General features: G+C 35.7%; 1 protein-coding gene and 1 non-coding gene across 7 annotated transcripts in view; both read left to right on the plus strand.

Annotated features, from left to right (window-relative positions):
- LOC119067177 (cAMP-specific 3',5'-cyclic phosphodiesterase) overlaps positions 1-27,829 on the plus strand; it is a 224,503-nt gene that overhangs the window by 133,166 nt on the left and 63,508 nt on the right. Inside the window, exon 2 of one of the 6 annotated variants that reach the window (XM_037169990.1) lies at positions 6,421-7,315. The exons of 3 other annotated variants lie outside the window; for them this stretch is intronic. In XM_037169990.1, coding sequence (XP_037025885.1) covers positions 6,573-7,315 — 743 coding nt within the window. In that variant the 5' untranslated portion in view covers positions 6,421-6,572. Of the gene's footprint in view, positions 1-6,133; positions 7,316-27,829 lie in introns of those variants that run through there. 2 more of the 6 variants (XM_037169991.1, XM_037169992.1) reach the window with 2 other exon arrangements.
- LOC119067607 lies at positions 3,946-4,077 on the plus strand. Its single transcript, XR_005085972.1, has one exon. It is a non-coding gene; the product is annotated as a U1 spliceosomal RNA (small nuclear RNA).

A 27,829-nucleotide genomic window follows, 5' to 3' on the forward strand; every position in this document is an offset into this window, starting at 1 on the left:
CATAGACAAAAACGACCGAAAAATATATCAGATTGAAATATTAGTAGCATCTGCAACCAGAGATAAAAAATAAAAATATTATCTCTGTGGGACAGTTACATGGTGTATTTGGAAAAAGCATATAGCGTGTAACTTTTTCAATTTTCGAACAGCTTAATTTTGGGTCAAGTTTTGTTTGTTGTTTTTTTCTTTCAAAAACATCGATTAAAGGGAATGTAACTTGGAAATGTACCATTTCTCGGTCGAGAATTTTGCCACCGTTCTTTGTGTGCACGAAGTACTTTATTTGTCTACCAATCAACAAACCGAGTGTAGTTCTAAATTAGATCTAACGGAATATTTTATTTTATTTGTTAATTTTAAAATAACATCCGTTGATCTGGTTATCGTTCTGACCAGGTAAATGAATTGATAAAAGATTGTGTTCGTTGCGTATGTGTGTAAATAAACGCTAAACACAATGTAGCCAAGACAAATTTATAAACACACACATTTTTCGGCAGATTTAACTTCGGCAATTAGCATATTTATGAGCCGAAAATACATGACTTACACAAAAGTCGATGAAGAAATCAAAAAATAAAAAAATTGGTTGGAATAACGAAAGTAATTGGCATGTTGGCTTTTGTAGCACACATTTTCACACGCAATTTATTTTAAAAAGTCTCCATTTGATTGCTTACTATTAATTTAGTTTTTTTTTTTAATTTAAACAAATCCTACACCGATTTTTGGATAAATTCTGGTGGATATCAAATCAATTCCGTTGCACAAGACACAGAGATAGTGAACTACGTCAATATTTATGACCCAAATTATTTATTTTTCAGTAAAATCGTGCCGGGCATGAGCATGAATGAAAAGTCGGACATAATAAATTTTGTTCGTTTATTTGCTTTTATATTTCGTTGAAAATTGATGTGATTCGAGATACATTTTTTCTCCAATTCGATTCAGCACATTGTTCACGGTCTATTGTTGGATGTTTGAGAATATTTTAGATTCGGAAAATCTTTTGTCGTTGGTCCCCTTTTGTTTATGTTCAAGTGACTTTGGAAAAACCTAGACTAAAAGTAGAAAACCGTTACATTGTGAAGCTAGATTTATGTGTGGATACCACATAATCCTACTCCAAATTTAGCGGCATTTGTCATAAATTTGACCGTATGTTCTAGCGCCCACAGTCAAAACTTAAAATTAGCTAACAAAACTAACTGCATCGACTATAGAACCAATAGGGGGGAGATGGCTCCATATTGTTGACTCGGTTCAGAAGACAAATATCGCTAAATCAATAGGTCTGTTCCAATGCCATACGTACTGTCAAATTACTGTCAAATTTCATCCATAGAGACATAACCTCAACAATATTTGTATGAAAACCGAGCTCTGTGGATGAAATCGTGTTCGTTCGGTCAGTCAAATTTCGTGTTTACAGTTACTTGGAACAAACCTATATCAATACAGAAATCATGGGCTAGTGATTCTTGAAAATTTTCGAATTAAGAATTTCGATAAATTCAAGAATTTGAGTTCTACAAGTTCTCGAACTTCTCAATAAATCTTGAAATTCTCGAAACTCTTGAAAAATTTCTGAAAATTTTCACTGCTCGAATCACTTTAAGGGTTTTATGTTCGAATCAAAAACCTCAAACGTATGTGTAACGAAATTAAAGGGTCACTGTCGTACTTCCTCTGTTCTTGCATAACGCGTCCATTTTACTTTTCTTTTTACCATTCATATATTTAGGGTCTAAGAACATCTCTATCAAAGTTAAGCTTCAGAAAATACGAAAAGTATTAAGCCAATGTACAGTGCACCTTTCCTGCGGGTGAAGAGTTTCACTCTTTTATTCGTCCGAAACTACTGTTCAAGTTTTTGACATTCAACATTTTATTGTGCACAATTCCAAATAAAGACATACTAGCTCTTCAACAAAAGAACATACCATACGTTGCATTTTCAGCCACAAAATAGTCTTTGGAAAACAAATATGGCAAAATGCAGAATGATCCATTCGGTCTGCTATGAAATTACACACATGTGTTACTTACACGTCAGCATCGACGGTAAATCTACTTAGTACAACTTCTGTAAAATTATGAAGCTCTAAAGTGACCACTATCTGGAAAACATTGCCTTGTATGTAACTCTTCTTTTGCACTAAATTTGTTTTATTGAATTAAAATGGCATCCTTTTCACCATGTGTGTCATTTTACGTAAAGACCTGCTATGACATCCAGTGTCCAGATAACAGAATTAATTGCGAACGTTACATAAAATGAAAATTTAATTGAAAAACTAAATATCAGAGTATCACACATCCGTTATTTTAACTGCAACACATTTCATTGTTTGATGTTCAAATGGCAATCTAAATTAAAACTTTGCTAACCAAGTAGAGTAAATGTACTCGTCCTACTCGTGAAGGAAAGCTCTTTTGGGAAAAACTGCTAAAACGGTTTTAATGTCACGTTGTTGTTACACAGCCTTACCATTTATTGATTAAGGAGTAAAAATAACTCCCTGAGGTTTGTCATCTAAGCATTCCAAATAATCACGTGCATGTATGTCTTATAGTAAATGTCTCAGGTGTAAAAAATCGACTGTTTTGGGTGCCGAGACGAGATATTCGTACACACTATAGCCATGGACTTATGCATCCGATGTATTTTAGAAAATTTCCGGGACCAATTTCACGGATTCAATTAGTACATCTCATCGTACACTCAGGGTGTATAAAACTTCAAACTCGCAGCATCCCAGGGACCTTCATTATGACATTTGTGGTAATTTTTAATTTCGGCAAGCCTCGCGAGTTAAATAACGTATTGAATCGTTTAGACATTGGTATTTTGACTGGTGGGATTCCAGGCCGACACCTATAAAATCATCAAAACAACAATGTCCAAACAAGGACGTAATCAAACAAGACGAAAATGAGATCTAATCTGTAGTGTGTGTGGTGCGTGAGAGTGACGAGGCATTTCTGTATAAATGATTGTTGCTTCTTTGAAGTTCAAATGGTATCTTTTTCACCTGTTAAACTTGTATTCGATTTCTGTAATAAAGGTAGACAGACGTGCTATTAGTGTGAAAACTTTTTTAAAGATTGGTTTATTGCCTAAGCGTATTCGGCCACGTTTCACTTACAACATGGAGATAGAGTTGCTGTAGTTATTGAGATGGAAATTTAACATTTGAAACACGTTTAGAAAACTTATGTGTATTGTATTGTACGTACAATCACAGCGTTCCAATAGTCACGATTCACTACACATGAAACACAAGAAGGCGTAGTTTGTTATACCATGAAAATAATTTCAAAATCACATCACGAAAATACTATAAGATGTGCACTTAATCCGATTTTGATGCTGCAATAATCACTGGGTCTGACTTTGTAATGAGATTTGTGCGCTCACACAAAATTCCACCTGCATTTTCCTTTTGAAAGGTGTCACTTCTTTGTTTCAAATTGAAGATAAGCTGAGCTGAAAGTTCATCGTTGCAAAATGTTGTTACTCGTGAAATAATTGGATTTGAAGTTTACGTTGCGTCTTTCGAACAAAATGTTACCATACGATATTTAAATGGCAGAGATTCTCTTCAAATGAGAATTTGTTTTTTTTTTATATTAGCTAAAAATCCTAGTTTTCCATTTGTTGAGTACTTACATCATTTTCTCTTTCTAAATTATACTTTATTGAGAGATAGTTTTTCTCGAACCGAGCGTTCTAGAATGGTTACAACAAATGAATGTCAAAGTCTGGAAATATAAGCAAAACTGGACTGAAAAGCTCCGAGGTAAAGGACTGAATACTCGGATGTGAGTAAATTTATTAAAACTTGAGAAAATATTTTCCCAAAAACAGTCTTTGGTGCGAAGTCGATTCAGAAAGAGTATAAGTTGGAAATAGGTGACATTGATGAAATAATGTCCATACTTGCCTGGCGTCGGGACTACGATGATCAATAAGGTCGTTTCCCCTAGTCTACACCTTTGCATTGCACTTTAGCTTGGGCTGAAAATGGCGATCGCAGCTATAATGTTTGCAACTCGGTCGTACGAAGCCCGAAACCCGATAACCAAAAAGAAACATAGTACAACAATTTTTGTACGGATGAAGAATATTCGAACTTAAATAGGAACTTCCCAAACACATCCGATGTTTAACCGTTTCAGAGAACGTTCTAAATCGTGTTTGTTCCAATTTCTAAAACTTATGTAAAAATGAATGTTGTTTCCTCTTCTATTCGTGTAGGTAGGAATCTCACGATGTGAAAGCTAGAATATCATGACTACGCATTTGGAAAATTAATTTCTAAAAGAAAAAGTTTAACTGCTCCACCCGGGTACTTTTCTTTACTGTTATGCATACGAATCACCTACCACGTAAAAAGCATAATTTTTCAGCTTTTTATTGCGCAAAGACAAGTGTATGAAGTGCTATAATGTATGTAAGTTAGACTAGCAAAGTTACGTCAGAGTTTTATTTAATTTTATTGCAACAATCATGAATAAATGTTCGGGGTTTTCTAGAAAATCAATTCACTCAACTTCACAGTAATTTTGCTGGGCCAAAAATTAATTTCTTTTAATGTTTTCATGTTGTATTCGAGTATACAAACAGTGTTGTAGACCTCCAGCCTCCAGGCAAAATGCTTGATAATAAAATGTTTCCCTTCCATCTTTTGGTTACGTTCATAATCTCCGTTGAATGCACATTCTCATTTCGGTAATTCTCCATTAAGTGTATACATTTTTGAAACATTTAATGCGGATTTATACTGGCACATACCTAGTTTCGGTAATGTACTCTGTCACTTTTGCTAACAAAAACATTTTTTTTTTTTTTTTTTGAAGAAATAAATTGCAAAATCAGCCAACCAAATTAAATGATAAAATTTTGCTGAATACAAACGAATGTAGCAGAATAAGCTTGAAGCTTTCATTTGAAAACATAACAAACAAAAGCGGGGATGCTTGAACGAGAAATGGAAGAGCTTGACGGCATTTATCGAGTTTAAATTTGAATAAATGGGCGTTGTTGCTAATGAAAAGTTTATTCCCTATTATACGCTTTGAGCGTAGTGCAAGCGAAATTAACACAAAATCAAACTTTTGTGTCGCTGTTTTTACGGTTACGGTGTGTATGGGTGTGTTTGTTTGTTTCGATTTTGTTGTCATTACTAACGCTTCAGCCGCTTCAGCTAATCATAAATGGTAAACTAATTTCTCTGTTTATTATTCATCATACAATTTTTGCATACACATACACATGAGACTTTGTTGCAAGTGCTATGCATACATGCATAATGCATACATGTTATGGCAGTTGTAAAAACAAACAGAATTTTTAATCATAAATAGGTTTGACGCAGTAAAGCCAAACTTCAACAAAGAAAAAAATTTGATGTGAAGTAACTGGAGAGTACCAGGATGTTATTTTAATTTTGAACTATCATTGCCTTTATGGCGTTACTCCAATTATAGCGTAAAAGTTTCTAGGAAAAAAAAAATATTGGATTGAGTCAGCATTTTCCACTGCTTTTATTTTTATCAATGTTAACCTTGCATCACTCCGCAACTATATATAGTTGAAAATGAATTTATACCATTAAAATATTGTCAAACTGGGATGTGAAAACTTTCTTATCTCACTTCACTGTTGGATTCCATACAAATGTTTAAATTTCATATGCAATATGGTAGCCATCCATTGTAGCTTTTCATTAATAAATGTTGTGCGTCAACTTAAAAGCAAATATGTCGACGGCAAAAAAAAAAGGAAAACAATAATAATGAGAAACAAATAAAACAAACAATCCGAAAAGTGTTCCATGAACATCAGTTTCAGGGACTATTCTTAGGAAAACATTTTCCCATTTTTTCCTAATTTTCCCAAAATTTATATTTGGAAAGATATGGATATCTTTAGGAAAATATGGAAAAAGTGTTGGAAAATGTGAGAAAAAAAGGAAAAAAAAAACTTTTCCCAAAAATTGTCTCTGCCTTTTCACAAAAACAAAAACAAAAACAAAATATTTTAATCATAGTTAAAGCCAGTGGCAACACCATAAAAAATAGTGATAAAAACGTGTATAACAGTACAATATGCTAAACAATTGGTCCGAGCATAATTATTATGTAGAAGTTCACTTCGTAATATTCAGATTCATACCTTCATAGCAACATGTTCGTACCGTGTGTACCACTTTAGAAGTAAACAACACCCAATTAAACCTAACAAAATAACGGAGCTCTACCAAAACTTGATAATTGGATAAGGCATGTTCAGTGTTGTGTACACAGTTTTTCTTTCCTAAAAAGGAAAAATAAAAGAGAAAAATCTTTTTGCACTGAATATCCCTTATCCAAAGAAAAACAACTCCACTAAACAATTGCTTCTAACAGTACGGACATTTAGTGAAAAGAACATAATCTCATGATCTTGTGTATTCCTTTGTCTTAGGATTAAATGTGCTAGACAAATACTGTACTAAGTGAATAAAAATCCATAAATTCTGCTCAAAGTGTTCGATGATTAAAGATCGTAACTAACAATAATGTCTGTTGACGAGGCACCTCAATACATAGTAACCGCTCCCGGTGATTCGGAAGAAGAGAGTAAAGTGTCAGTGACAAGTCGCAGTATTTCACATAGTACTCGCAGTCACAGCTTACAGTCAAGTACTTCCAGTACAGTGGTTGAACAGTCGTCCGTTTCGTCAACCAGCTCATTAATTCAACAGCACAAAGCTCAGTCCAGTGCCAACATCGTTACCAGCGAAAAACATGTCCAACAGAAATCAACAACAACAAAAGGAAAATTTCAAAGCTTCCTACAACATCCGGATTCCACATCGTCATCTCATGGTGCTACGTTTCTGACAGCGCAACAGAAACATGTCCGTCAATTCGTTCGATCAACATCGGCTCATTCGGAGACCGGCACCAGTGCCATCACATCCGGTTCCAAGCATGAAAAATGCATCCGCAGTGCATCGACACAGATCGATGACGGAAACGAACAAGGAACTTTGTGTGTCGAACACACGTCGAAAGGATTGCAGCAATCGTCCATATTGATATCGAAGTCCGCTGAGACAATTGAAATGTCGAAATTGTCGACGGGAATACGAACTCAACTGACATTGTCCGGTGGACTGTTAGCACCACCGAATCGAAAATTGACTATTTTAAGTCCTATACATGCTCCGCCCGGCTTACATGATATGATGCTGAAGCGACATCGGTCACCGTTATCACCAAGAATTAGTTTTCCCGGCAGCGAGGCAGACATATTTCCGTAAGTTGAAAGTTTTTCTAATTTTACATTTATTTTCATGTTCCAATTATATCGTTGAATTCATAGCATCAAAAAGTGCGATCAATATTTTTAAGAATTTCTCCATTAATTAATCTGAGATGCACAATAATTTAAAAAAATCGGTTGATTCTTTTTCGAACAAAATCGCTATAACCGACCGTTGCTTCTCAACCCATATCCGTGCTCCTTTCGTTGCTCTACCAATAACAGATTTTCGCAATTGAATATCGTAAATGGAAAATCTAAAATGACCAGAAGTTTATTCGAAAACTTTTCATATTTTCCGTACATGAACGTTTTCAATTAACATTTTTGTTGTCGAAATTTGAAAGCCAAAGTTTCAAAAGAGATGAATATTTCTGCCATCATCTTCTACCATACATATAAATAGATCAAACGAAATATTTTCACCATTTCAGTATATCTATATATGATGTGCTACACATTCGGATGAGTATGTGTGTCAATAGTGGGGTGGGCAACAGCTAATCCATGTTGCCGTTGCGATGAGGAATTTTGTGTGTGTCGAACAAACGACATTCAGAAAATAAATGTTCATTTTGGGAGGCAGAAAATCCTTTACTTTAACGTAATTGTACTTTGCTTCTGGCGTGTTATGGATGTTTAAAAACGAGCCATCAGAACAGTCGGAGCGTTTGCTGCGACTGAGCCCCGTACAAACCCGTATATCTATTGCGTACGTGACCCTAGTGCGTCTGTCACCCTACTTTGACCGTAAGCCTATGCGCCGGTTAAAGTAGTTAAAGTAAAATTATTATGGAATGTGTACATCTTAGAAATTGCACATAGCGCAATTACGAAGCCCCGTACGACGTTCCTTTCAAATAAAACCAAAATTTCAAATAGCCTTAAAATTTTAATTTATTGAGTATAAATACACATAGGGCCTAGTATCGGCCTCAGTCCGAGGATCCAAATTTAATTTATTTTTCAACTACATTCTATTCGGCCTTTGATTACCTTCCAAATGAAACAAAAATTACGAAAAACGGATGAAATTTGCTCGAGTTATATGTAAAATACACATAGGGCCCTAGTAGCGGCCTTAGTCCGAGGACCCAAATTTAATTTTTTTCAACAACATTCTATTCGGCCTTTGATTACCTTCCAAATGAAACAAAAATTACGAAAAACGGATGAAATTTGCTCGAGTTATATGTAAAATACACATAGGGCCCTAGTAGCGGCCTTAGTCCGAGGACCCAAATTTAATTTTTTTTCAACAACATTCTATTCGGCCTTTGATTACCTTCCAAATGAAACAAAAATTACGAAAAACGGATGAAATTTGCTCGAGTTATATGAAAAATACACATAGGGCCCTAGTAGCGGCCTTAGTCCGAGGACCCAAATTTAATTTTTTTTTCAACAACATTCTATTCGGCCTTTGATTACCTTCCAAATGAAACAAAAATTACGAAAAACGAATTAAATTTGCTCGAGTTATATGTAAAATACACATAGGGCCCTAGTAGCGGCCTTAGTCCAAGGACCCAAATTTCATTTTTTTTTCAACAACATTCTATTCGGAGTTCGATTATCTTTCAAATGAAACAAAAATTACGAAAAACGGATGAAATTTACTCGAGTTGTATGTAAAATACGCATAGGGCCCTAGTAGCGGCCTTAGTCCGAGGACCCAAATTTAATTTTTTTTCAACAACATTCTATTCGGCCTTTGATTACCTTCCAAATGACACAAAAATTACGAAAAACGAATGAAATTTACTCGAGTTCAATGTAAAATACACATAGGGCCCTAGTAGTGGCCTTAGTCCAAGGACCCAAATTTAATAATTTTTCAACAACTTTCTATTCGGCGTTCGATTACCTTCCAAATGAAACAAAAATTACGAAAAACGGATTAAATTTACTCGAGTTCTATGTAAAATACACATAGGGCCCTAGCAGCTTTTCACTTCTAAGGCCCTAACTCACGGTCCACTCACCCGATTTTAAAAAACTTTTTTTTCCTGGATTGGTATTAACAATACCTATCATTTGCCGTGTCATTTACATTTCCATCGTTTATTTTGCCATAAATATCACCAAAAGACCTTAAATCACTTATTTATTATTTATTTATTTATTAAACAGGGCATCTGTTCAATTGCTTAAACAGATATGCACGTAGGCCTCTTGTGGACCCATTGTGCCACCCATGTATCGTCATTATGCCAGAATACTACACTCCGTACTTTTCCCGGAATCTTCCCGAACTACATATGTAGCTTAGGACATCCTTGGGTGTAGTGATTTAATAGTACCGATTCTAAGTGTAAAATTGCCAAGACATTTGTACCTGGACTGGATAAATGCTGGGCATTGGCATAGGTAGTGGTCGGCTGAATCAATGTGTGCTCCACATAGATCACATCCTGAGTCCAGTCGTTTTCCTATATTCGTAAGATGCTTGTTAAAATCAAAGTGACCCGTCATGACTCCTACATAAACTTTCAGCCTAGTTCTGCTAAGGTTAAGAAGAAACTTGGAGTGGTTCTTACGCAGTGTAACATTATTCTTCGATTGTTTGCATCCTTCTTGTTCATGCCAGTACTTAGTAGATTTCATGTATTTGTATCTGTTTATTTCGCGCTTAATAATTGATGGCGGAATTCCTATTAATGGTTCAGGGATAAGTTCGATAGCAGTTTGTGCCCTTGTTTGGCCAGTTCATCTGCTTTTTCGTTACCTATAATGCCCGAGTGTCCTGGCACCCAAGTGATGTTAACTTGGTTATCAACCGAGATGTCATCTAGTGATTGCCAGCACTTCAGGGTCAGAGCCGAACTTATTTTGACTGATTTAAATGCTTTGATGGCTGCCTGACTGTCTGTGTAGATTGAAATCACTTCATTTACTGTTCTAAGCTTTAAGACTTCATGACAACATTTGAGTATACCCGCGATTTCAGCTAAATAAATGGAGCTATATTTACCTAGCGGAATGGACAATTCCACTCTCGGCGCTTCGCAGAAGACACCTGCTCCCGCTTGATCATTTATCAAAGAGCCATCTGTGTAAAATTGTATGCCATTTGTCAGTGGCAGTAGGCTATCCTTCCAGTGGGATCTTTCAGGTATATTTAGTGTGAATTTGCGTTCGAATTTGAACATTGGGTTAACGTAGTCCGTCTTCAAATGGATGACTGGAAGAAATTGCTTGGACCTGTACCAAATTGCTGAATGTCCAGCGTCTTTAAGTTTGATATTAGAGTCCCTTTTGAGTCTACTAAGCACTGAAAGTGCCTCTGTTTCTATCAGAATGTGCAGAGGAGTAAGTTCGAGAATTACTTCTAAAGCTGCAGTGGGAGCAGAGTGCCATGCTCCAGTTATAGCTTTGCATGCCAATCGTTGAAATTTATTGAGCTTATCTATGACATTTTTAAGGCAACACTTGTGGTTCCATAGAAAGGAACCGTAGAGTAGAATAGGTCTAACAACCGAAGTGTAGATCCAATAGAGTACTTTAGGAGAAAGGCCCCACGATTTGCCATATGCTTTCCTACATTGCCAAAGTGCTATGGTAGCCTTGTGAATGCGATAATCAATATTGGGTATCCAGCTTAATGAGCAGTCCAGAATGACCCCTAGGTATTTCACTTCGTCCACCAATGAGATCGGTATACCGTTAATGGTTGGTACTCTGATAGCTTCTATTTTTCTTATACTTTTCCGGAAGAGAATCATTTTAGTCTTACCAGGATTAACCTCGAGTTCATTTTCCAAGCACCACTTCGACACCTCGTTCAGAACTCCTTGAAGGATATCACAAAGAGTAGGTACGAACTTGCCTCTTAGGATCGTGGCTAAGTCATCGGAAAAACCTTCTGTTTGATATCCACGGCTATTAAGTGATTCAATTAGACCGTCAATTACCATGCACCATAAGAGAGGGGGGAGTACTCCACCTTGTGGACTGCCCTTGGTGACTACAATCGTTAGCTTTGTCTCACCGTAGCGAACAAAGACAATTCTGCTTTTTAGCATAAAAAAGATCCAATCTGTGATACCTGGATCAATACCGAATTTACGACAAGCGTTCACGATCGCGAGGTACGTGATATAGTTAAAAGCGCCAGCTATATCTATAAAACATCCCAGTGCGTATTCATTTGTAAGTAGCGCAGCTTCTACAGTAGTAAGTAGATTATGCAGTGCGTTTTCACAAGACTTGCCCAGCTGATAGGCATGTTGTTGCGGTTGTAATTTTTTTATACTTAGTGGTCCGTCCCTAATATAACGATCAATGAGTTTTTCCAAAATTTTCAAGAAGAATGATGTCAGACTAATAGGCCTGAAGTTATTCGCTTTGGAGTAATCAATGTTACCTGGCTTAGGTGTGAATGCTACTCTGGTTCCCCTCCACCTCTTGGGAACATATTTTAGGTGGAGACAAGCGGAATAGATTTGTCGTAATCTGTTAACGAAAAGATGAATGGACTTTTGTATTAGAGCAGGAAAAATTCCATCTTCGCCTGGTGACTTGAACGGTGCAAATGTGTTTACTGCCCAAGTTAACCTGTCATTTGTAATTGTTTCTTGAATTAGTTTATCATTAGGAATGGCTGTTCCTAGAGGAACGTCCGGCAGAGGTTCTTCACCTTCGATGATTCTGCTGCCTGGGAAGTGCGAGGCTACAAGATGCCTGTACGTTTCGTCTAGAGTATCAGTATAATTACCTGATTGGAGTTGTAGAGATCCTACTAATTGGACTGGGTCCTTTGATAGAATTTTGAACATTTTGGCCGAGTCTCTAAGGTTATCAATAGCCGTACATTGTACTTTCCAGCCAACTCGTTCTTTCTTTTTCAGGGCCATTTTGTATTCTCGTTGAATCTTATAGAAATCGTCCCAGGTGACCTTGCTAAAAGGCGATTTTGCTGCGTTAAAGGCGCGACGAAGTTTTGACCTCAATGCTTTGTCTTCTGATGTATAATAAGGTAGTGAATGACCTGCTTTGTGTTTGTGAAGAGGACATGCATTTTCATATGAATCAACGATTTCAACGTGAACTTTTTCCACTTCTCTTTCTACATCGTCAGTACTAAGTAAAACTAGATTGGTAGGTTCCGGGCTAAGTTTACTCTGCAGAGTTTGAGTAAAAGTATTCCAGTTGGTCGCCGCTGGATTTCTGAAGAGAAGTGGTGGCTGCGTATCAAGATCTAGGTCAAACCGGATGCATTTGTGGTCCGAAGTTAGAATTTCGTCAGTGACTTTCCATCCCGTGATATACGAGAACAGGTCGGGCGACGATAATGTCACGTCTAGAACTTCTGATCTGTTTTTAATTACGAATGTTGGTTTACATCCTACATTATTGATCATTAAGTCTGAGGAAAGAATGAATTCCAGGAGACTTTTGCCTCTTTCATTAATGTCCTTGCTTCCCCAGGCATGATGATGAGCATTAGCATCGATACTACTTATTAGGGGAATTGCATTCGATTTGCAGTAGTTGATCAAGTTCATATATTCTTCTGTAGGTGGCTTTTCTATGGAATCATATGGAAAGTATGCAGAGCTAATCAGTAATTCAATGTCATTGCCAAATTTTTTAGCTCTTAGACGAGCTACACTTAAATCTCTGGTACACAGATGGTACAGCGGTTGTATTGTCCAGTCTTTTGAGATGTAAATACAAGCTCTAGGGGAGCCTTTACCTACTGCATGGACGACATTGCCTCTTCTCCTATTAAGTCCCTGGATTTTTCCTGATCTAAAGGAAGGTTCTTGCAGAAGGGCAATGAATGATACTTTCTTGTTGAGGATCCTATTTAAGTCGGCGGTGGGTGTGGCGGACTTGTGTAAGTTAATTTGGTAAAATTCTAATTTTTTATTTCGTTGCGGCATGGTAGGTTTGTAAAGGGTTGTTATGATGGTTTATTCAGAAGAACAACTTTACCTTTGAGACGGAATTCTGAGTCAGTGTTTGTCCTCGTTGTCTTTACCAGCAGGCCGAAAATTCTTATTCTTGATGCCTTTATTTTCTTAAATTTTACTTCAATAATGAAAGACTCATAATAAGCTCGATAATAAGTATGCTGCCATTTATTGCCGGGTAATAATGATTTACTTATGAAGGCTAACAATAATTCGATAACGAATGTCTGCAATTCATTTCTGATTTCCATTCTGCACACTGAATTTGATGCGATCCAGCCCGACATACGGGCGGTAGCCCAACTCTTTGAGTTGCTTTAGTGACGTTTCATCTACACTAATAAACCAGGTTTGTCTGCCGTTCGTTGCTTTCGTGCGCGACATGTAGCGCCAATAAGTTGTGTCGACAGAATTCTGAGCTGTTATGATACTGAATAGGACCGGAGGTTCGTATGTTTTGACTGGCATTGTGATAGTGACAGTAATCATCTTCGGCGGAACGCCTAATTCTTTGGTACCGATTTCGATACCCTCGATTTTTTTCTCGAGCTTGCCAACTGTGTCTAGCAGCCATTCTTTCGAGTCAACGTTCGCGCAAATAACGCGCAATTTAGTACCATCGAAGTACGGTGGTTCGATTTTGATATTTGAGATGTTATCTCTAGTAAAAAGCTCGGTGGTCAATCTTTCCTTGATGAGGTCGGTTTGATCTTTAGTTAGCGGATGACCATCTTTGAGCGATACGATGTCCACCATGTGTCCACCTCCATCAGCTTTGAGGGCATCAGCCATGGATGGAAGCATGTTGATAATCGGACAATGTTTTTTGGCTGGATTTGGCGAATCGGATGGTGTATTGTTCGCGCTTCTTCCTCTTTTGCAGTCGGTTTTACTGGATTGATTCAACACTAGTTCAGGAGTGGTGATTATACTACCGTCGGGCTCCTTATTCGTTACAATCTGCTTATTGTTCGGCTTTTCAATGCCAGTCGACGTAAATACTGTAGTGGAACTGAGGCTTGCGTTGCGATCGTTATTCACTTCGATGTACTTCTCTACCACCAGTTTCCCGAAATTAGTGACCGTGTTGTTAAGATCTGAATTATTGTTGTCTTCAGGGTCCGATTTTAACACCTCGTCTTCGTCGACCTCGTAATCGTCGATTTCGGATTCGCTTTGATTATCGAAGACTTGGGTTGACATAACCAAGAAAAACGTTCTGTAGAGGTAGCAGTAATTAGAAATTTCCAACTCACGAAGGGCCGACCCGAATATGCCCATCTTCGAACTTAGCCTCACTATTTTGACTATCTTTCAGGGAAAAAAAAAATTTTTGAAATCGGATTTGATTTACTCAAGATATCGACGTGACGGACAGACGGACAGACGGACAGACGGACAGACGGACAGACGGACAGACGGACAGACGGACAGACGGCCCAAATTTTTATTGCGGATTCGTCATCTATGAACATAGGCAAACACTTTGCCCTTACCGTCTGCTTCGAATTCCATCAATTACACACGGCATCGTAATCCTATAAGCCCCTTCGTACTTCGTACGGGGCTAAAAAATGTTACAAATTTTTGAGGTGTCAGATCCGCACGACGGAAAACTGTGTGGGCTTTTCAATAAATTGTTTACTACCTGAAATTTTGAATGCATTTACCGTTCACATAACGAAGATTATTTAAAATTCTTTTTCTTGTAATCCAATAGTCTCACAATCGTATCGAATTTCAAAGGACCGTGGCAATTATTTTAATTGTACAAACTGTACGTCGTTCCATTCCAATAAACATAACGGAATTTTTGTGCTACATTGACTTAAAATGCTACCACAAATTGTATTGCACAGCTACAGCGACTGTATAGTTCATTTGTAAGGACGATCGATACGAATTACAGACAATTTTTATAATTTACAGTCGTAGAACTCATTCCATCCAATTAATACCGTGTGTTACAGGGCCGTAGTACGACCATCTTTTCAAGATGAACTATAAGCAATTCTGAATTTCTTTTAGGAAAAACGTATTGAATTGAAGTTTAACATTGTTCGAAATAGTTCGCAATAAATTTTTGTGAGAAAATTGGCAATGAATTTTGGTCGAAAATCAATATGAGCTTCAAGCAAACTTCAAGCAAAAAAGATCAGGATCAGAGTCGACAACTGTCAAATAGAGTGAGGGATTTTTGTTGAAAGTGGATATAAGAACATTAAGTCGCTAAAAAATAGCTTTCAAAAAAATCCCTCAGTAATATATCGTATGAAATGGGTTTTTACAGTGTATTACAGTTGTCCGACACGAAGTCAAATTTCAGTACCCTTTCATTGCATTTTGGGCGAAAGTCAATATGAGAAAATTTTCATGCACTCACCGTCGCTCCCATGTATCTACGGCCCTGATTGTGCAAAATTCGAGCTATATTTATTGCGCAAACCTTTTACGAAACTATACACCACTGTGAATGGAGTGTAACTTTTTTCCGTTGAGAGGAGAACAAGGAATTATTTACCTTTTCCAATTTTCATTGATATAAAGTCTCTGATCAAGTTGTCGAACTAACAAAACCTCATGGAAATCATTAATAGAAGTGGATGGGTATTATATAGGAGACTTAGTGAGTTGTTGCAACGATAAGTAAATAAAAATTCCATTGTTAGAGGTAAACGTTGTGTCGTTGAGTAAAACGAATCGGAAATCGTAGTACTGCAGTTATTTTTGTTACGTAACGCTCGGTTTGCATCAACTACTTATGTGAAATGGTTAAATGAAGTCGGTCTTTCACCTTTTTTTTGCGAGCTTTAGTCTCACATTATTTATACATAGACGACGATATAGCCGTAGAGATATTCATGCCATCCATATTTATTTTGTTCATTGATGTTTTAATACATAAGCGTTAAAAAAAAGGGACATAAATACGAGAAGAGGGATGGTATTTGTTTTTTATCAGGTTCAACAAGCTTTAATGAACAAGCATCATTTGAACGAGAAAACAGTTGGTTTATCTACGAAAAGCTGTTGACATTATTTATTGTCCAATTATTTATGCTATTTGCTTTTGATGATGATGATGGTAAATGGTTTTTTGGGTGGTTTTCGTGCGGAAACATACGAACTCTCTCATCACAAGGCCGAGGCTTATATTTTTTATTGAAATGCTTCAGTAATGTTAATCGAATTAAAAAACACAATAGACTCTCGCACACACACTCACAATTGCAAATCATACGTTCCATTTTCAAAATTGATCCCTGAATTACTGATATAAACAGCATGCTTCAGATTACCGGGATTCTGGCATAATTGGTTCATGTGAACGAATTACTCACACTATTCCATCACTTTCATAACTAGCTTAGTACACCACCGATTTGCTATGCATTTGAAATTGCTGAAAACATGTTCAGTTCACCAACCACTGAAAATGTCTGGTTGTTTAATTTTTTTAGAAGTGGACAATTTAAATTCCAGCTTTTTATCATTTAGCACGTTAGTTTCGGTCGCTTTTCGAGTAAGCAAAAGAGTAAATTTTGGATTCATAACAAATTGGTTTGTGCCAGAAACAAGTTGTTTCGGTGAAACTTTGAAGGTGGGGCATACAATCCTGGTGCTGTGCGTTTGCATGTTAATGACAGACTTTCTCATTAACGGTCGGTCAAACAGCGACATGTGCAGGTATACAAACGTGTATAAATCGTTTTTTGATCATAGTCTTTTTTCCTCTTCCCTAATTAAATGGCACATACCGAGCTACAAACTTATTTCGTGGTATATGCTCACAATATCAGTGCCTAACGTGGCGATGGGTTATTGTGTTCTTAAAAGTACAAGGAATATATGCCAAGTCTCCCCCGACAAGTTCAATGTAAACTAATGAGTTCAACATACATTTTCATTCTTAAAAAGTGGATGCGAAAACAAACTTTAAAATGTAGCCAGCTGAAGCTTAAATCTTCATAGTTTCATTTGACTGCAATGATATGAAATTCGGTTTTTTCGCTGTACGATTACTACCTCGTACCATTAGTAGCTTTCAAGAGAAAAACTTCGTTTTGACGCCTGTAACAGAAAAAGTTACCATGGATACGATAAAAGTATTTGTTTTGTATGAATACTGGGCCGAATGTTCGGCTTTTTATTGCATCTTTAGTACGTTTATAATTTTAATTAGTTTATTATTACCGAAATACCAACTCAGAAACCATTAGTGTCTATTTAAATACATGAGCTCCATTTCCATGCATAAAATATCATCCAATTTTCATTTTCAGCAAAAAAAAATTACTTTTTCCGAAAGGAAAAAATTGCGAGAACCGAAAACTCGAAATTAAGTGCTTTAAGATTCCACGAAATATATGGTTAAGGTTTTCTGGATGAGAGTTATGCAGTAATTAAAATTGATAAGATACTTTCCCTGCTACACATATTCGTACCATTTACTTTTGCTGTATTGTTTGCACAAAAAAAAATTGGTGAGAGAGGGAGAGGCAAACTCTGATGAATTTGTTTTTGTAAAGAATTTCACCTCTACATACCTTTGCACACAACTATGCCATTCATAATGGATTTTAATCGAAAAGAAGATCATTAGTTTGTTTGATTTGATTTTCTTTCATTTGTATTTGTTCAAATGTATTTTCTTTTCTAAATAAATATTTTGTTAACAAAAGCTAATATTCCAAATTACTAACCATACATGTTTTTTCGTTCGTGTATATACTCTTTATATCTGTATAACATGACACACTGTAATGCCTCAAGGAAACATTTGAATTTTCATTTGTTTTCTGCCGTATTTTGCTCTCAATGTAATCTTGAACCTTGCACGACACACACAGCAATTTTTTCTTTTGCTTTTCGAAATATTGAATTTGAAAACAAATTTTTTATTAACGAGAAACGAAAAAAAAGAAGAAGAATTTAGACTCTTAAAGATGTGTACAAGAAAAAGGTTTCTTTTTGTAACATTTTTACTGCTAGGCTATACTTTAAAATCTTCCCTAAGCCCCAATACAACCGTGGGCATCGAATAATGTTACAAAATCAAAGAATCACAAGTCAATCTGAAAGTCTCTTAAAATGTTCTCCGTTCTCCAATATTTTTTCCCTTAATAACATTATGCTAAACGGACAGGGAGGCCCCATTTGAATAAAAACATTTCGTGAAACTTTTCTTTTAGCCAGAACATCTCAGCATTTAGAACGAATCAGGGCCGTAGCCAGACTTAAAATGCAGAGGGGGCGCGCACCCTAAAGATTTTTTTTTTATTAAGTGGGAAGAAGAGGGTGTCATGACTAGAGGGCATATTCCGAGCATGTCAGGTACTATTCAACTTTATTCTATTAACTAAGAGCTTTAGCTTTTTATTCTAAAAACCCTGTCTTAATTTGTAGAACTTTGAAATATGTATAAAAGTCTTCCGACCAATGGTGCAACAGATATCAAGCACTCTAGTGCCAAAAATCGCGAAGTATATACCGAAATTGACATTTTTACAGTTTATGTGCTCATATGGACTCAGAAAGTGTTAGCTAAGACCTCATTCTTGAAATGTAAAACTCCATGTTTTGTAGTGATATTACAGCTTTCAGGGTAAAAACGATTTGTCGAAATCGACGGTGTGGTCATAAGAATACGCATTTTAGCCATAAACAATGTACCAAAATTTCTTAGGACAACAAGAACAACAAGAAAATTTCAATTGCAGCTCTTCGATTAGGAAAAAATGGTTTGAATATTGAGGAAGGACATCACTTCAATATAATTTTCACTTAAGAACCGAATATGGATTTTGTTGTGTCGTTTTAAAAGTTTAACCGAAAATGTCATTATACTTCAGAGCAGTTTAAGAAATCAACAAACTGTCATCGGAAGTAAATTTACAACGTAAATGATTTGATAATAGTTGCTGTAATTTGACATAGCGTTTGCGTGTACTAGAACGCTAAACCTGTAGAATTGTGATGTGGAGATAAAATAGGAGATTAGAATAAATAATTTGTCAAAGTACAGGAACTCAAAACGACTGACTACTTTGAACCTTATGAAGTGAATTGCTTAGCCGCGCAGCGAAAATTTTTTTGAAAAGAATTTTGGAAACTTTCGTAAAAATATTTTAATGTGAAAATTCATTAATCCCAGAAGGGGCGCAAATTTTTCTAGAGGGGACGCCGCTCTTCTGCGCCACAGCTGGCTACGGCCCTGGAACGAATGTCTTTAAGGTTACTCGAAATCGGTCGATATAAATTTTCTGTTTGAAAACTAGCAAAATATTAGAGGTAAAATCAAGGATGCACCTCGTCACGGCAGCAATCATTAGAATCACGTGTAATATTGAAAAATAGAGAGACCTGACGATGATTTCCATAATGTTGATAAAAGGAGGAAGATCTAAGGATGGCTGTTTTTTATAATTACCCATCACATCTCAATGTAGATGTAATATAATATGAAGATTACCGTTGCTGGTAAACAAATATAAAAGACAACAAAGACTACGTTCCTTTTCACAAAAAAAATAATTTTCTTTAACACAAAAGAAAAACTTGTTCACGACTTTGACCCTAGCGACTTTGTGCTGTTCAATTTATTGTGTAGCGATGCTTGCTTTTATTGACAGTCCGTGTCAGTATCATGACTGGCATGGAAGTTTTGAACTCTTAAGCGTATATTTACTTACACGCGACGAAGGATAAGACCTTTAAATGTTAAACTAATCATTTCCAAGTAATTCACAGTTGAGGTCGAAAAATGTAGCAGCCTTTAATCAAAACGATAAAACTAATTTTCCAACTATCACGGCATGGAATAATATAAATTGTTTTAGGTATACCTACCAGAAATGGTTTGACGTACAAAAAATACAGTTCCTCGTGCACGTTCTCCGGTGTCATTGGGCACATTTAAAAAGAGAATTGCATCATTCTTCGTTCCTATTTGAAATGTTTTCAACCGCAAGAAAACTATATAAACTTTACACTGTAGTACAGTGTACACCCAATGCAACTATGTGTACATGTGATATATTGTTGTACATTATTCACCAGCCAACGGAAAGAGATAGAAGCGTAGCTGTTACGTGCAATATAAATAGGTTTTGATGCAACTTTATTATTTATCGCTTTATCTTCTGGAATTTATTGTTTCGAATGTGGGTGGTGGACGTTTGCTTTCTTAATGCAAAGCGGATTCTACGTCACTAGTAACCATACCTACATCGAGGACTCGATTACATATCTAAAGTTTTAGATGCATATTGCGAGCATTATATTTTATCATTTTGCTTAAATCTTTAGACGATTTTATACATCGAATCGCAAAAAGGGGTTTTAGTTTCCTTTACACAAATGATTATATTAGTAAACTGTGGCTTCATATGACAAACAGATCTTGAACGAAAAACTTCTTTTTGGCTCATTAGAAAAACTTTAATAATCACCGAAAATGTGTACCGAAATGTGGACAGCATGAGCAAAAATGAAACGACCGTTGTCAATCTCAGCAATATAAATATCTGCGGTTGCAGCTTAACATCTCCAGATTTTCTTATTAGTTTTTTTTACTATAACTTGTAGACATATAAAACGAAATGGCGTTACTGTGAACATGACATTTATTTGAATAACATTTTTGTAGCAGAGACAAGTCTAAAATAAGACAATTCCAAGATTATATGAATTGTGTTGGCATTTCGTTATTGCTTATTCCTCGGCGAATATAAAAATGTATTATTGTGAGTCGTGTTACCAGGGCTAAAGTTCAAGCGTCGTATACGGAGAGTATATACGTATACGCTATTCCATTTAGATTTAATTCGGCGATTTCGTTTTTTTTTTTCTCTGTTCGTTTTGGGAAATTATGTTAAGCGCAAACCTCGGCGTGAACTAATTCGTTAGAATAATATGTACCAGTAAACACCTCCCCAATGGAATGGTCTTTCAAAGGTCATGCAATAGTTGACATGGTTAACCGTGATTCTCTGCAGTGCCTTCTTTAATTAACGGGCACTTTGCGTAATTGAGTGAGTCGCAATAACGACAATATGAAAATATTACCAGGTCTGACTGAACTTAATGAGAAAATCTGACGTGAATGAAGAAATTTTAATTAATCAACGTGTTCCACAGTCCTTAAAATGAAATTGAAAGAAAAGAAATGTTCCGTTTTACGACTAGCCAGTTGTGCCACATCAGGCGTTTTATCAAAAACGGCACTGATTTCCTTGATGGTGTAATTACATTTTTACATTTACTTGACATTTTCAGACAAAAGCAATCTTATCGCACATTGACAGAACACACGATAATAAAACCATTTGCCACAAACAAACGCCAAACAATGACAATATTATCTTATGAAAAATAAAAGCAGAAAAGAAATGGTTTTATTGTTGTTTGGATGAGTGTTAAAGTTGAACGACTACGAGTAAAGATTTTCGATGTTGCGGTATACGGTCGAGTGTAGTTGGCATCTTACACATACAATGTTCTGCATGATGTATACATAGAATACCACATTTACCCCAATAATTTCGACAGTTATACCATTATTCATAGAAATTATAAAATTATTGATTAAGCAAGCCATCAAGGCGAGCAACAGTAGTTATTTCCATCTCTCAGTTTAACATTTTGTTTACTCATTGCACCCCCAGAAAACGACTCATTGAGTGATACACTTGACAAAACAAAAAGTTCCTTCCAAACGAGGACGTAATCCACTATCTCTGTAACATTTCACCAATTATTTCACGGTCCAGGGCCTACCTAAGAAATTCTATTTCGTCGCTCAGTAAATGCGCTGAGTTAATGAAAGTGAATTTTGACAACTGTTGTTGCAATAAAAACAAAATTTAATTAATTGATTTTCACTATTTGAACACAATGTTATCACTCGAATTATTATTCATCAACACGAAAATCTTTTTACATCAAAAATGTCAAGTTTCACTGACAAAATCGGCCGTGTAGAATCTAACCTTACAGTCAACTTTGACATACTATTAACTGAGCGACAAAAGTGAACGTCAGTGAATGAAATACAATTCTTGTACGCGCCTTAATATTGATAAATATTTACCCAAACTTCACTAAAAAATTCACACATTTTTTCGGATTTTCATTTTGACCGTTCATAGTCTCGCCTGAATGGTCAGGTGCGAGTTGTCCTTTCGCTCATATTGAATGTGAAAAACAATTTTTATGATTGATTATCGTAGGTGGGTCGGCCACGAGCTCGAATCGCAACGTTACAAAGCTGGGATGGGCCTGGTTTGGACCAGGGAGCCGCCGTTATCTAAAACTTCTTTCGGCTCTTTAAAATTGAATTTAAATGCCGTAGCATAACTCTTTATGTAATAGGATTTGCCAGGCCGATCCCAGCTTGGCAACATCGCGATTCGAGTTACTGGTCGATGCATCTACGATAATCAACCATAAAATCGCTTTTCACATTCAATACAGTGAACGACATCTCAAATGTCTCACTGTCAAATTTTTCTGAGAATTTTATTGTGTCATTGCAAATTCACAATGACATTCTCTGAAAAAAATGACAGTGAGACATTTGAGATGTCGTTCACTGTATGAGCGAAACGGCTTTTTTGGACAATTCGCACCCGATTATATTGTTCGTTGGAAACGTCGGTTGGCCTGTAGAGGCGCCACAATTTTTTTCAGTACATCAGTCTTTGCGTTCTATTTTCAGGTGAAATAACTTCTCTCTGGTAAATTTCCATGTAACGTTATTGCAGTGAAGTTAGTTCAAAAAAAAAGATCTCTGACATTAGTAATTTTATGACGAAACGTAATAGAAATTTTGGAAAATCTACTATATTTGAGCTTTAATAATTAAATCTAGTACTTCTCTTAACGATTTTTCTTTATTGTTTCGCCCAAGGAAGAATCTGTTTGGAAACATGAAAACTAAAGCTCTAATGCAATAGTTTTTCTTTGGTACATCTCTGTTACATTTCTAGTACTAGAATTTCTAATGTCTGAGCTCTATTCATTTGCAACCAACTTCACTGCTATGACATTTCATGGATATTCTACCAGAATAACTTCACAAGAAAATATAGCGAAAAGAATGACGCATTGAAAAATTTGTGGTGCCCCTACAGGAGAACCGAGATTGCCTATGTAAGCCAACATCACCTAGAGCTCATCGCTCATCGGCATTTTCAATAACAGAGATGCAATATGGTTGATAATCTATTATCTTCTTTTAAATTTGCCTAATCGCATAGATCAAATGTAATCATTCTTCGTGACATCAAAACGTAAAATTTCTTTGAATTCCACAACTTCTGAAATTCCTAACACAATGTCACATGAAACGCAGAATGAAGGATCTGACTCAGTACAAAAGACTCTACTTACTTTGATAAGTGAAGTACCGAAAGCTGAAATTACACAGCATTAACAATCACATTATAAACCCACTGATGGCATATATATAGGCTTTAGAGATATCATCCGGTAAACATTTTTGAGTGGAAAAAGGGTTTTTCTACAAAAGAATACTTGAAAACGCAAAAGAGAAAACATTTTCGATGTAAAAAGTTTTCGATTTTGTATGTATGCATATAAAGTTGGATTAAATAAATTATGTTAGGTAAAATTTACAGTTGTTTCACTCGTGTAAAGCTCGATGAACGTAACCGTATACAATATTTGTATAAGTAACCATAACATTTGGAGGTATGCTAAGAGAGAATTATAATGAAGAGAAAATATTTATTTCAATGAGATTTTAATACAGCAAATAAGTTTCAAAAGGAATTCAAATATACATGATGAAATATACTCGCTACGTAAAATGTGATTAATTTTCAACTTATTTATTTATGCTACAAGCAGATGGATTTTAGGTTCCTTTTGTAATTTGAACGTAAATTAATGGAGAGAAAGCTATTCAGATCAGAGCTAATCTCTGATGATAGTCATTACTCAATATGTATGTGTATAATGATTCACAAAATTTCTAACAAGCGTAAATTCGGTAATGGATTTTATTAAACGTCTGAAGTCTACATTGATTTCGACAGGTTTTGTTTATGATCTCAAAATTAGCAATTAGCATATACAGCTGCGAAACATAACGAGGCGCCAGTGCACCAAAGATCCACTTTGTTTCTTACTACTAATTGTCTTTTGGGAACACTATATAACAGTACATTATATGGGACAAATATGAAATGATAAATAAATGATAAATATAAATATGAATATGAAATGATAAAATGTCCTTATACATGGCCTTGTGGAGGAAGTTTTAATGTTCAAAGCATGTTTGGGAATTACCCTATTGCGATAACATAAAAATGACGACGTCGTTTCGTACATGTGTCGTCAACCTCGGCCTGGCCTCGGATAGACAGTCTCACATCTTTTGCGTTGAAAGGACCTTCACATAACACATTTAACTCATTTTCCCTACCTGTAAGTGTTGCCAAAATTCCATGTTGCTTCAATTACAAAATGAAAATAATTTGATAATTTTGGTCCAAACTTTGAACTGAATCGATGACATCTTTCTCTGTAACTATCTCGCTTGGATTAATTCTTAATAATGTGTCTAGATCGAATTTAGTTCTTTACTTTTTAAATTTATCGTAGAATTGGTCCGCATTCAGCAATTAACGCCGTAAGTGCGGTCGAAATTCAAAATGGAAAGTGCGGAGGTCTTTCTAACGTAGCGCCATTTTCATACAATGAAGCGTTGAAATGTATTTTTCGGTTCACTTTTTCATCGAATCGTTCACTTAAAATTCAAATGTTAGGCACACTTACGGCGTGAATAAAACGTTGAAGCAATTGGTAAGATGTTTCTGACATTTCATTGCAAAAGACTTCAGCGTATCTTAACAGGGTCGATTATAAGCGATAGAAAATAACACTAGGTTGAAAACATAATCCCTATCCTCGGAATCCTTATTCAATTTTACGATTGCGATAAAAATTGAATTAGTACCTTCTATACACAGTATAGTCATTTTATTACCATCAAATCCATTCTGCTTTCAAATCAGATATTTAGAATTCCTTCTCTGTGAATATGCATACCAAATGGTTATTTGGAGAAAACAGAAAATTCCAACAAGAGCGAAAGTTCGCTATTTGCTGGAGTTGGAATTTCCTTTTTTCTCCCCGAACACAATAATTTTTCCTCCGTGAGTGGCGTAAATAACCGTTTTTATCCACGAAACAACACATCAGTTTGTTACACCGCCATTTTTCTAAATCAAAACAAAGTGACAGTTGCAAAGACAAAAAAAAACTCTTGTTCACCCCATGGGAAAAACAAGAGTTGAGAAGATCAAATTTTTTTTATCTGAACTGTCACCAGACCGTCAACAAAACGCCATCTCTGTTGAAAACTTAGTTTCAATTAGTAATCATCATAAATGCGGAGGCTCTATTCTTCCTGTATACCTTTGCTCCACTTTCTTAATGATTGTCACGGTGTGCCTGAACCAAATTTTAATCAAAAATTTTGCACCTCTGATTTCTCTTCGTATTTTACTTTTTTGGGTCCTAACAAACAACTTTTGTTTCAAAATTTTTTTGTTTAAATTTGGTTCAGGCACACCGTGTTGTGTGTCCTACTTTTGCTATGTCACCCCTCCTCCAATTTTTCCCCCTGTAATCCCCTTTAATCCAGACGAGACTTATGGGTGTCTACTTGCTTGGAAATTCATATTTTCCAGATTAAATTTACTTCATCGTTTTGTTCAGGTCTGTTGTTACTTGTCCACATAAAATCTTGAGACAAACTTTATTAAAAATAAATTTGTTCTAAAATGTCACCCGCTTCTCTCAAAAAACCTATCAAATACAAACAAAGGATAGGTTCCAACAGATGTCACAATTTCATCAACTGATTCGGCCAACATTAAGTAATAATAAAATATGTCGTTCCGATATTCTACAGGGAAGTGTATGGTGAAATGTGTGTAGAACATATTCTATATGAATAATAAGGCGAATTTATCCCGAAAAGGGTTTTACATTTTACGGTTTCAATCAAAATTTATTGAGTGGAAGTTAATTAGTCCCGAGAATTTTCTGTGCTCTATCGCTGAACACATTCTCACATCGAAAACCTTTTGCTTCCGGTTCAATAATCCATTTGAACATCGAGTTTATGCTAAATGTTCATACGTTTATGTTTTACGTTTAATACACACAGGTTGCCATTGTTTATGTCTGGATGAGTATGTTCAAAAATTTGTATAATTATGTTGTGTGTGTGTGTATGACGCAGAGATCCGAAAATATTTTCCGGCTTGAAAGATCTCGTAATTTAAATTCATTTCGTATATCGATTTATGAATACATCACCACTGTTGTTTTAAAGTTGATTAAAAAGGAAGTTTGAATCGTAAGCAAAGTGTTTCGTAGTTATTTTCGTGTTGGGGTGATATTGATTTATCCATATATATAATCCAAGTGGAGGGTAGTAATAGTGCACTTTTAGGTGTAAAAGGTCAGTGAATATGCTGGAATTTTTATTTAGAAATAAACATGACTGGGATTTAAATTTGCTAGCAACAACACACAGCAGACTGATTAATTTGCGTCAATGCTTGATGGTGAGACGTATATTGATTTTAATACTTATTTTTTTTAATGTAATTTTGCGAACTGTAGCATTGAAAGCTTGTTGAAGGTTAATGTTTTTAGGTTAATTGCATTCGGAAATAAATCGTCACGAAAGTAGAAAGTGTCCAATACCTACACCAAATGTGTCGGTATACAGTCGTATAACAAACCATTAACGTTACCTTATTTTCACGATTTTTTTTTAAATACAGGCGGAGAACAACAAAAAGTCACAATTACAATCCAATTCCCTTTATTCATTCCGCATCGATGCCGAATATAAACCTGAGTAAACAATTGTTCTGCGACATGTCTCGAAAATGGCTCGTCTTTTTTTAAATGACAGATTTAAGATTCTCAAGAAGTCGTGTAAAATCAGGAGTAATCCATTAAATATTCACAAACTCATCATCACACATTTTCGAGGCATATCCTAGAATATTTTTTTACTCATAACTACATTCTGCATTGATAAAAAATTTAAAAAAAAATTATGAGAATGATCAATTGGATTGTAATTGTTGAAAATGTTACTGGCCTATTTTCTATGAAATACAAAAATGCAAAGACATCGTTCATCATTTTAAAGCTTGTTCTGGAAACAGTCTGAAACCCATGTCATTCTCTACATTATACAAAAAAACTGAGGGTTAAATAACAATAACCGATAGTTTGTCACACGAATTCCTTTAGCGTCTAAAGAAGCGTTTATAACCGAGTTACATACAACGTTTTTCTCAATAAAGGGCAACGAAAGTTTTACTTTTCGTCACTGAGTTGAGAAAAAGTGTTTTGGGTGCGCATAATAAGAGGGTGCCACCACATCTACATTTTCTTTGATTAAGGCCCCAAAGGATTTAAAATAGATTTCTCTAGGACTTGCCACTTTAAGGTAAAATGAAAGTAATTCCAGAGGGAAATTAAAGTCAAGAAATTCGATCGCTTTACTAAATCCCAAACAGATTTAAATCTA

This window comes from Bradysia coprophila (genome assembly GCF_014529535.1).
Source record: "Bradysia coprophila strain Holo2 chromosome X unlocalized genomic scaffold, BU_Bcop_v1 contig_12, whole genome shotgun sequence".
Classification (NCBI taxonomy): domain Eukaryota; kingdom Metazoa; phylum Arthropoda; class Insecta; order Diptera; family Sciaridae; genus Bradysia; species Bradysia coprophila.